The sequence below is a fragment of the Micromesistius poutassou genome, assembly GCF_964030765.1.
Source record: "Micromesistius poutassou genome assembly, chromosome: 22".
NCBI lineage: Eukaryota > Metazoa > Chordata > Actinopteri > Gadiformes > Gadidae > Micromesistius > Micromesistius poutassou.
Window position 1 is genome coordinate 11460158 of NC_140292.1, and position 12254 is coordinate 11472411.

The following is a 12254-nucleotide window of genomic DNA, read 5'->3' on the forward strand; positions in this document are numbered from 1 at the left end:
ACTTCAAGAACATGATCTTGCATGTTGCAGCAAAACCTCAGGGTTCATCCTGGTTGCATTTTGGAGATTCTAGCATGCAGTTCTGACGGTTCTGTAGAGGGTACATATTTACTTAATTAAATCAGTGGCAATCAGGAACACACATCCATTATGTTCACATGCATTCCGTATCTTAATAAAACAAAGGCCTACTGTTCAATGTGGTTCTACCACACACACACACACACACACACACACACACACACACACACACACACACACACACACACACACACACACACACACACACACACACACCCTCTCTCTGTGGCAGACAATAAGATCATAAATGCAGGCATTTGGTGAATAGGAATATGATTATAAATTGTGGTCAATTGGTTTTTCAGATGTACATTTTTAAACACATTAATTTCAGAACACATTGACAGACTTTCATAGAATCCCATCCACCCTTTTTAATTTTTTTTTTCTTGGGCACCTTCTTCTACTTACGTCACTTCCGCCATCCTCTCTCACTTCCATCTTGCTCCCCGCGTGTGCCTGGTACTAATATACCACAGGTTAGTGAAGCTCTTATTTCTACCCATTTGCATCCCTGTTTCTTATTCAAATTACATGGTTCGCGTTGAATGGAAAAACCTCATTGTTCTGTGTAATTCTGAAGGAAAAGAAACGCTGCGTGTGGTGAACTGTCTGTTAAAATAACGTGACTCTCGGGCCCGACGATCTGCTGCCAAAGAGGCTAAAGTTAGCGTTAGTTCATGTTCATAAAGCTGTGTATATGGACAATATCTTAATTAACGCGTTGTGATGATCTAATAACGGAGGTGATCTCCCATAACTTAACTCACTTGAACCCTTGATGGCTCATTGAATCGCTAGCCAGGGTTGCTAGTGTGACGGCCGGGGCAGGAGGCTACATTGTGTCCCCCACGTTTCCTCTATTGTTTTGACGTTTCAGTCTCAAAGTAAGACAAACGGAGCAAGTTCCCCTCAGCCTCCCCTGGTCGTTGGGCACCACACCCACACTATCGCCGATCGCCTGTATCTGTGTGTGTCTGTGTGTGCGTGAGTTTATGGGTGTTGCCTTGATGGCTATCTATGTTTGCTGAGCAAGCAGCACGCCGTATTGTGTGTGTCTGTGCAGGTCCGATCACAGAGCATTGTGCGCAACACTGACTGGCCGCCTCTGTTGGATCTGAAACCCCAACCTCACGGGTCACTTGTAGGCCAGTTCAATGCATTGATCGCACACATGCCCTCCGTAAAGGTTGTTTGTTATACGCGGTGCTAGGGGTTTGTGCTTTAGTGTTGTTGGGCATGGCACACTTGACAGCAGAGGAGTGTGTATGACATGTGTAGGCCTAACCACCCCGTGGGGAGCCTTGTTCCCCGGCGTCTGATCTGGTGGCCTGTTCCTCTTGCGTTCTTGAAAAACGTCCATTTTACAAGAGTAGCAGGCGCTTCATATGTGCTGTTGTAAACTTGTATTATTGCATGTATCGTCAAGTTCTTACACGCAGCATTGCCAGTATGGCTAATCCAAGTGTATACAGACACTTAGTTCACCGTGACTCTTGTGAGAAGCTCCAGTGACGCATGCGTAATGTGGCTCAACAGTGTCTTGCTTTTTCAGATGAAAGACACGATCATGAATCCAGAAAAACTCGCCAAACTTCAGGCACAGGTTCGCATTGGCGGAAAGGTACGTGAGGTGCTGCATGTTATGCAAAAAACGACCTATGATGGATCACTTGCCATAATGTAATTTTGTTCTATAATATTGATTGTGTCCAAATATAATCATTTTGAAATCTTATGTGACAACTGAAGAACGTTGACAATCTTTTGTAGTGGCCCCTTCACTGGCCTTTGTGACATCCCAGGTCAGCTCGTGGGTCACTTGACATTATGTCAGGCTATGCTTGACAAAGGAACATTTGCCGTTGTAAACCCATTCTGCACTCATTCTAAACAATTGCAAATACTCATGTGTAATACCAAGAGGTGAGCTCCACTGATAGCACCATAGATTCCCATCACCATCATACATGCATATGATCTGCATGAAAGACAATCACAATATTGTATCAGTGCTTCAATCATCCTTATGTTTATGTATGTCTGTTATTGCACTCCTAACCCTCCCTGGAAGGAGGCGTCCCTCACTGTGTCCCAACCAATGGTTCTTCCTTGATCATTAAGGGCGTTATTCCACATGGCTCTCTGACGGGTGGGGGCCTGCCGTAGCACGTGGCCTGTGGAGCCCTTTGATACTCCCACTGTCGAGGGCTATTCAAATACAACTGATGTGATTCCTTGCACCTATCCACCTTATTCCACCACCGTTCTATTTCCCATCATTCATAGTGGCCTGCCGGTTTTCCATTTCCGATGTGTCGAGTGCTGTTTACATAGCGGCTCGCACATTTGCACCGCTAGCGCATATCTGGAAGGCTACGGCGATAGTTTTAAAAGTTATACATTACGTTAGGTCAAATGTATTCATTTTGCATTCATTTTGAAATGTCAGGCTAATGCTTGACAAAGGAAGATGGACCGTCTGCGTGTGTGTGTGTGTGTGTGTCGTTCTCACCGACCGCTGTTCCCTTCCCGCTCTTAACAGGGCAGTGCTCGCAGGAAGAAGAAGGTCGTGCACAGGACAGCCACCGCCGACGACAAGAAGCTGCAGTTCTCCTTAAAGAAGCTCGGCGTCAACAATATCTCCGGCATCGAAGAGGTGGGCGCTCTTTCCCCTCCAGCGCGCGCCTCGTTTCCCGTCGCTCCCTGTCATGTTTTCGGAAAATAACGAGACGGGTCGCCCGTGGTTGTGTTGCAGGTTAACATGTTCACAAACCAGGGAACGGTGATCCACTTCAACAACCCCAAAGTCCAGGCGTCCCTGGCGGCCAACACCTTCACCATCACGGGCCACGCGGAGAACAAGCAGCTGACGGAGATGCTGCCCAGCATCCTGAACCAGCTGGGGGCCGACAGCCTGACCAGCCTACGGAGACTAGCCGAGGCCCTCCCCAAACAAGGTCAGTGCAGGAAACGTGAAGCGCTCAGGGGGGGGTGGCACTGCGGTAGCCCCTGAGCCCTAGCGCGTGGTGGTGCTGCGTTGACTGGGACTGTGAAGGATCCCGTGTTCTCACAAGGGTCGCTGGTAGGCCTGGGCGATGTGGCTGAAAGACATATCACAATATAACTTGATCGTATTGATCGATATCGATGACTATTGTTAATTTTAATGACTTATAAAGAGTAGGAATTACCATGCTGTATTTAAACACTTCTGTTTAACACTTAATATGACCTACCACTGTTCTTCATTGATAAATACTCCAACGTCGATGCAATAATGAAAAACACTAAAATATTGTATATAAGTATGGAACTGTGTTTGTGTCACAAACCCATCTGCTAGATTCAGTGGTCCAGTCTCTTATCGATATATATATTGAACATGTTTTATATTGATATTGATCAAAAGTCTATCACGATCATTTATTGTTTTATTGCCCAGGCCTAGTCAAGTGGTGGTGTTGAGTTTTCAGTTGATGGAAGTAGCATGACAGATGAATGAGGTGTATGCCACTTCCTGCCTTTTAATTTGTACGGTTTATATATGATATAATTATATGTGTGTATAGTGGCCTCTTCAGAGGTCCTTCCAGCGGCACAATGTAAATGACATTGATGTTCAAAAATACCTTGTAACGGTTCTTTGTTGTTCTTTCAGCTTCAGATGGAAACGCACCAATCGCAGAAGTAGAGGAGGAGGACGATGACGTTCCAGGTCAGTCCGTCGTTACATTTCCTCATTCTGATCGTCGTCCCAAAAGCATGAAACTAGGGATTCTGGAAAGCTCCTTTTTTTTTAATCCACTTTAGAATAATTATATTATAAACTTTAGAATAGTGTAATTATTCAAAAATGTATTTGTATATTATTTATTATAATACAGCGGGGGGATTTTAGTGCTCACTTTGTTCTTGCACTTGGCAGTAGATATTTGGAATACATCTTGCATTCTACAATTCATTCCATGTTCTGCTTACACTTTTGACTGTTTACACTGGGCCCGCATCTTGCAATGTATTGTTCTTGTGGACAAATTGCTGCAGGTTTGATTTCTTTTGATTAGCGGAGTGCGGCGATAAGGGAATCCATCAGTGGGGCGATTACCACGGGGCTTCAGGGTTAATGTCTGAAACTCATCTCCAGTGTTTGGAAGTTCCTAAACCAAGTTTGCTTTTCTTTGTAGAGAAAACAGGCCAGACGCATGAGGTTGCTATTATAATTATCCCAGCCTTTCCCAGTACTCATTTTTCCTGAAACCAAAGTTTGCGCAAATGTTACAAATGACTACATGCATGATATTTTTTTTCAATAAGGGAACGTTTGAAGCCGGCGACACATGGTGAACTGCATCGCTTTATGGTGTAATTGGAGTCAAGTTCCTTTTGTTCCTGCTATGATTTTTTTTGTTTTTTGAGACGATTTGAATTGTTTCCATGTTAACCCTCAGTCTGCCCCACATCTAAGTGGAATGGTGGATTGCTAATATTTCATTGAGCAATTTAGGCCAATCTCTGGTAGCCCCGTGTGAACATTTGCACAGCTGTCTGCAGTAGTAGTGAGGGGCCCCCCGATTCTGAACCCATCGTAATCCTCAGACCAGGGGTACGACGGCCCAGGGTGGGGGCTGCCCGTATTACGTTTCACATCACCATGTTTCTGAAACATGTCCAGGGCCCCGTAACATAATCTGGGCCTATTTTAGGTGCGAGTAGTGCAGGTCTTCTTTCCACTTGGTCCTAAATTAAACCAATTTACTCTTTCTTTCAGATCTGGTTGAGAACTTTGACGAAGCTTCAAAGGATGAGGCGAACTAGAGGCGACGCGGCCCGCCGCAGTGCTGAGACTTGACAGGAACATGTTGGGAACAAGACTTTTATATATTTGCATAAGTGTAAAGTTACTTGTAAAAACTGTGTACTGTGGCACATTTTTCACCGTATTTTTTTTTGTTTCAATCTATCCGTTTTGGGGGACGTTCATATCACTTTTTCATTTCATTCAGAGTCCCAAGTCCAACTAATGCATTGTCATTACCAAGTAGTATATTCTTTGGTTGACATTTCTCCATTTGAGGGATCATGCAGCCAAACTAAAGTTCTAACGTAGCTCTCTGTATTATTTGTTTGTCATGGACGTTCTTCAGTAGACTTTCTTGACTGGTTTCCCACCAACATCTGATGTTAGTGCATGCTACACCTCTTCACAAGAGTGAGGTTAACCGTAAATCTACCTTATCATTTCCAGTATGTGCTTCAGTGATATTCCCAAATCCGACGACCAATAAACTTATTTGCAAGTCATTATATAATTGCCCGTCTTGACATTTGTTTTATTCTAACCCATACTTTCATACAAGTACTTGCACCACAAACCAAGCACCATATAATTTGAAAGTGAGTAGAATTAATTTGAATGTCTCAAGTTCATCCAAGTAGAGGTGACCATAATGTCCTGTAGTATATGGTACGGAAAGGGTGAAAGACATCTTTCTGTTAAATCCTTGAAATATATATTTACCTTGCACTATGCTACTTTAATAATGTAATTATTGTTATATAATCAGAACCCAGCCCTTATGATTAGTGTCGGCTGTTTAGGCCAGGAAGCAGAAGGCTCCTCTATTGCAGGGCTTTACTCGACAAGCTAGTTTCTTTCGTTTTTAATGTCACTCCAAGAGTTCACAGCCTCCAATCATTTCTAAAGTCTTATTGCACCTCTGCATCGTCCAAATCTGTATACAGATATAACATTAAAAATGAAAACCTTATTTTAGCAGTGGACTAGACCAACAGTACCCCCTCAAATGAGATGGCACATCTCAAGGGGCTATCCTTGAAATAAAGACTAAAGTGTGAGGTCTGAATAGTGCTAGAGGGGTCACTAGTAGGCCAGGTCGATGTGACCTTTAACATTACACATCCATATGTTTTCATAATGTACCAAAGTGCAAACGCTATTAAAAGTCATACTACAAAAAGACCCACCTGTGAGGTTCTCAATACTGAAGGTATACCAGTGTTCAACGACTAAATTAAAGGTTAAAGCGATGCCAACAGTTATAAATACACATTTTTCATTTTCTGTAACATGAAAGCACCGAAAGGTATACTGATGGTATAGCAAAAAAACATCAACGTACAAATAACTGAAGACCCAAATGAATGGGTCTTAATTCACACATTTACCACACATATGCATGCAGCTACACTGGATTGAAAATTGGGACGGATTCAATAAATCACTCCTTTCAAGCAAACTATGAAATCACAGCAATCATTGATATAAAATCCCACGACAAGGAGGCAATGTTGAATTGAATGCCTGCAAATTGATTGAATCAGATTTTTCAGTGCTGTTGTGAGGGCCCTTTTATAAACGCAAGGGCGTCCATTTTAGCCCCAGGTTTGAGGTCATTACAAGCTATTTCATAATCGGTCCGCTTCATAAGTGGTCTATTGATTAATACATGGTGGATATCTGGGTGCAATGCCACAAACGGCTTCATTTAAAAATGAATAGTAAGTGACTTTAGTTTACCTCTTGTGGTATAACGGACCCTGCACAGGGCAGTAGTAAGGACAAGCTACATGTATGAAGAAATCTGGTTAATTCCCCCTGGTCTTAATGTGCTACTTCACCCTCCAGTTTAAATAAAAAAACATGTGCAGGTAAAACGTAGATTCCAGAGGTTGGCCCTGTGTCTCTCAACTACAAACTCATAATGTGCATTGGTTGAAAAGGCTAATATAATGTATGCTCTTCAGGACCATGCAGGTAGTCCTTACTTCTCTCCGTTAAAGACTTTTGTATTCATTTGAACATGGTTTATGGGCAAATCATGTTTTAGTAGCCATCATCGGTAGCCAAACAGTCTCTGCTCTATTCACACGTTGAACAATAAATAGAGGATCAAAGTATTAAGTACTGCCCATGTTATGAAAGTTAAGTACTGAATGCCCTTATTTGATCAGTGCATAGAGCGGAGCTGTTACTGGAGGTTTCATCAACTCCACACACCTATGCACAAGAGATTCAATGCAGGGGAAATCCTGGGTAATGGCAAATGATTCAATATTACAATGTTATGGCCCTTTGAGTATTGACTTTCAACCGTTGGTTTCAAAGTCTGTTGTGTGAGTGAGGAATGGTGTTTCCCATTGTTCGACACATTGAAAAACATTGTATCCTTCAATGTTTGACTTCTTCAGCATCGCCCAGGTCTTGTCCTTCATGTCAAGCGGTAGGACATGTACGACTAGCTGTAACTTCAGAGCTTTGTCCAGAGTCACTCTCTGATCGCCACCAGTAGCTTCAGTAAATGGGCTTCCATCACCTGTTGAACTGAAAAAGAAAGATCTGTCAAGGGCAAGGGAATTTAGTGTCTTGCTTTCAGTTTGGTAGTAACATGGTAGAATATGTAGAGCCCCATGTATCACAGCTGCGAATATCTATTGAGGCTCTGCTTTTGCTATTGCCTGATCTCTTTGGAAGAGATAAGAGAACCATAGCTTGACCCAAAAAGAAATACGTGGTAGAGATCATTATTATACATTCATGGAGACAAGAAGACCCAACAGCACATTTTCTGTGGTGTAAACAGGGCCTTTATTGTGTTATAACATTGACCTAATGCAATGATAGAAAATGATATTTGCATGCTCTTATTGTTATACTATACGTACCACACACATATATCAAACACAACATCTATATATTTGTACTTTACGTACCATTCCTATGGCCCATAGCCACGGCCATATCCATGGCATTGAACCCTGAATCAGACTCCATGGTTGGGTCCGAGCCACTTTCTGGAGCACAGAGTGCCAGCACAATAATTAGACATGCACATTATACTGCATAGATGGACTTTCATCACAAAGCATTCAATCAAATATTAATAGTGAACTAATCATGAGACCTCTCCTCCCTCCCGAAGGGGAATGTTTACAATCCAGTGCCGTTGGGCAATAACATGCATCACAATCTCTTGTTGATTCAGTTAACAGCGTGGGCTCACCCAGAAGGATTTCCACACAGCGCACGTGGTTCCCGTGGACCGCGTACAGCAGCGGAGCGCCCCCGTTCTGAAGCACAGGGGCAGAGTTACTACAGGTCACATGTGGAACTAGACTGGGTAGCCCCGCCCATTCTGCAGGCGATTTCAGTTCGCGCCGCAGAAGGGTCTGGAGAAGAGCACTACATTTCTTTCTATTTTCGATACGTTTTTGCGGGAGCCAATCACCAAGCTGGCTTTTCCCCCTGGCGTGCTATTGGCTGGTTTAACACAATGACGACAGGGAAGCGACAGCAAGCAGCCACAGAGCGTACAGTCAGTTGAACGAGGCCCGTTGGTCACGCCTCTTGTGCTGAAGAAAATGACAGCAGCCTCCCCAGAACGTGCAATCTACGATTGAGCTTGGTCTGGCAATAGCCAGGCTAATGTGGAAGACCACCACATACCTTTAACACCGAGCTGAACGCTACGTCTCACACTAAAAAAGGGGGTGTTTGTCTTCTTTTGGTTGAGTGAACTGCAGACGAATGGAGCCTTACCCAATCGTATTCGTTGACATCCACCCCACAGTCGATGAGCATTTTCACGATGTCCGTGTAGCCTTTGCTGCAGGCCAGCGACAGGGCGCTCTCCCGCCCTTTGGCCAAGAGGTTGGGGTCCGCACCCTAAGAGGAACGCGACAGGCGGGCTCTTGTGAGTGAGACAGCGAGGTCAGAATCCCATACACTGACCAAAACTCATGCATGTTTGTGACTGCATTCAGATTTGAAGTGGAACAGTATGGACAAACATTGGGACATTAAAAAGTACTGTAGGTACGATTTAAGAGCCGTTATTTGAGTGGAATTCGTTAGAGATGGCCTGAGCCATCGGTTAGCCATTTTGAGTGATATGCACTCTGATAACATCTGTTTGGAGCAGACTGCGCCGGCCTCTGTATGAGGCGGTTTGGATTTTAGACCCTGATTGATTCCGCGATCCATCTCGCATGTCAATCACAGATGTGTGAAATGCAAAACCTCCCTCTGGTGGAGAAATGTAGAGAGGGAGGCAGCAGAGAGGGAAGGGACGTTTTTGAGGTTGTTTAGTTTCAAACTCTTGCTCTCTTCTGCTTTCTTCTGCTCACTCTCTATACCACATCCAAATCTCACTTTCCTACAGCAGCTTTAAGCAGGATTGTACTGACACGAATCGGTACACGAATAGTGACTCCTGCGCTGTGATTAAAGCGATTCCTAGTTGTCTCTTACGTTTTGGAGCAGGAATTCAACAACAGCTATTTGTCCGTGTGCAGCGGCCCACATGAGCGGCGTGAAGCCTTCTTCATCCTGTAGGTTTATCACAGTCTCTGGGATCCACACAGGCCATAGAAGGGGAAACATATCAAGGTTCGTGTCTTAATGTTACATCGTGTCTACATATAGGAGGCAACCTGACCTAAAAGCACAGATGATCTGCCACCACACTTGATTTGTGTACTACATTTATGCAATATATTTTACTCTACAGGGACATTACAATACAACATTAAACCATACATTTCAAGAAAACTCTACACCATGTCATTAAATTAGGAATCATCACTCTAGATTCAAAGTTATGTATATCAGGATAAAACTAAGTGTTTCATTCCCATGGTTACTTGAGCTTATTAAGGCAAATTCCATTAGCAACGAGAAGATGTATTACTAACTGTACCGACTGCAATATATTGTTTCTCCTTCTTCTGACAAATGTACTTATTGTAAGTTGCTTCTTTGGATAAAAGCGTCTGCTAAATGCCCTTAATGTAAATGTAAGATGTGTTTAACCAGGAATTAATAACTTATCCAGATGAATAGCGCCTCACCTTGTTCGATTCTGCTCGCCAGGAACACCATTTCTCCTTGTGCTGCCAGTTGATGGATGGATAATGCTGGAAAAAAAAACCACATAGTGACGTCTGAGCTGAAGCTGGACTTGTCTTAGCGTTGCAGACTAAATCTGAACAATGTTCTCCGGATACTTACAGTGCACCAGTAGAGGTGTGGAAGACACCTCGTTGCCACGATGCTTGTTGGTGAGTGTGGTGGACTGCTTGATGGGGGAGAAGTGCTTGGTGGTGGACGGCGTGTACACATGGCGCACGTGTATCCCCGGTGACGGCGAGGTCTGGATGTTACACTCCGCTGCAACAGACGGGGGAAGAGAAGACGTCAAATACCCGAGAAAGTATGTTTAGGCTTTTCAGGATAACAAATATTTCAGCCACCATAGTAGTATACAATTCATTAATCCCTTAAAATCTTGTATTTGCACAGTTCTCTACATAATCGTGCGCGCACACACACACACACACACACACGCGTAAAGTGGATAGAGCGAAACAAGTGGACGCATATTGCTTGTGAGGTTGTAAACTATAGCAGAATGCACGCCTGGTCGGTTTTTACCTTTGAACAAAACAGAAGCCACCTCCAAGTCAGAGTTGACCTGGTCCTGTATGTTCTTGCTGTCCTCCTCGTTGAGGGACTTGACGAACCTCGAGCAGACGTTCATGTCAAAGCGGTTGGGGAGGATGAACTTGATCCCCATGGCAACGTTCTGGGTACCAGCCTCCTCCGACATCGCGCCCACCGTCTGCTCGGTCTTGATGGTCATGTCTGGCATCACGCAGATCCCCTCCATGTCTTCAGAGACCAGGGCGTCCATGAAGAGATCACGGTCGGTTCAGACTACTGTCCGATGGTCGATGTCCTTCCTTTGTTATTGTGATAAGGCAGTGCAGGGTAGTGTAGTATCTCCAATGTGTGGTTGCTGTGTTATTACATGGTACACGTCAAACTCACTGAGCTAGGTTGGCTATTGTGTTAGCTGTGTCTTGTATGGCTTTAGAAGAAAACAACAAAACGAACAGCTGGTTACTGCAGTATATCCATTACAGTGAGACTACAAACAATAAATAAATAAATACCCCAGGAAGCATATCTCAAGTATATGTGTGCAGCAGTCGCTGTTGACTCATTTCGCCTTGTTATTATTTAGCGCATGCGCAGGAGAACCGCGACAATGCAGGCTGCACACCACACTCGACCTGCTCATTCGTTCCGGGCCGTGCTAATGCAAGCGATTTGGACATAATGTTGGCTGCCTTGGTGTCTTTAATATTGCACAAAAAAAACACAGCAACATTTAAAACGCAGTTTCTCTTGGTTTATGTCATTCTTGTAAGTAATTCTCTGTAAGGATGGATTTCTGAACAATCATTTGTGTGCAGGTTTGCAATGTTAATGTGAATCTGATCAGGGTTTTTTGGAAATATTTAGCATATAGGATTTATTTACGAATTATTTATTTGTGCTTTTGTGTTTTTTTGTGGCAAAAATAATTTTAAAACATATATTAGGAAAGACACCATTTATTTTATTAATTTATTTACCCAACCAACTTGCTAGGCTGCATTGGCTATTGATTATGCCTATTATGTATGGCCTACTATACAATTGTTTGATTGGTTTAACTGCCTTGACTAAGTGATATCTGGTTATACACACACACACACACACACACACACACACACACACACACACACACACACACACACACACACACACACGCACATGCACACACACACACACACACACACACACACACACACACACACACACACACACACACACACACACACACACACACACACACACACACACACACACAACGACACACATTTGTGATCTTTATCTTTCTTCTTTGCCTACATTGAAAACTCTGTTAAATAACAGAGACAGGCTGGAACACTTCAGAGAATGCAACAGTGTTCTATTAAGCTAAACTAAAGTATTGCACAAGTCACATTCCCTAATCTTGTGCTTACACCGGTTTTAGACCTTGCTAAGTATGCTAGAGTGTTTAATTCAAGCTCAAGCTCAAGCTGATTGTTCAGCTCCCATTATTCTTGAGGATCTGTTAAATAACAAATATTGCCGTCTACTAAAGAACAAAAAACACAAACATAACCAATATTTGATTGTATCTTTTGTAATTGTGTCTCACTGACCAAAAGGTGAGTTCACTTCACAGCGTTCATGGGAACACCTAACATTTCTGTTTTTTTTACAATACTGGTTCGGGGAGATCTGTCATCCCACACAACACAAGCGGTGTTGGTGCTAT

At 43.4% G+C, this 12254-nt stretch overlaps 2 protein-coding genes across 2 annotated transcripts; one reads left to right on the forward strand and one right to left on the reverse strand.

Annotated features, from left to right (window-relative positions):
* Positions 1-505: 505 nt before the first annotated feature.
* On the forward strand, positions 506-5395 carry btf3 (basic transcription factor 3). Its single transcript, XM_084486455.1, has 6 exons — positions 506-560; positions 1637-1705; positions 2627-2740; positions 2840-3041; positions 3743-3799; positions 4853-5395. The coding sequence occupies exons 2-6, from the start codon at positions 1637-1639 to the stop codon at positions 4897-4899; spliced, it is 489 nt and encodes a 162-aa protein (XP_084342581.1). The 5' UTR covers positions 506-560; the 3' UTR covers positions 4900-5395.
* A 139-nt stretch (positions 5396-5534) lies between these two features.
* Positions 5535-11123, reverse strand: ankra2 (ankyrin repeat, family A (RFXANK-like), 2). The gene is made up of 8 exons (XM_084486454.1): positions 10535-11123; positions 10112-10270; positions 9952-10017; positions 9353-9450; positions 8642-8767; positions 8106-8172; positions 7816-7896; positions 5535-7426 (listed from the first exon to the last, which is right to left on the reverse strand). The coding sequence occupies exons 1-8, from the start codon at positions 10791-10793 to the stop codon at positions 7371-7373; spliced, it is 912 nt and encodes a 303-aa protein (XP_084342580.1). The 5' UTR covers positions 10794-11123; the 3' UTR covers positions 5535-7370.
* Between the last annotated feature and the right edge of the window lie 1131 nt (positions 11124-12254).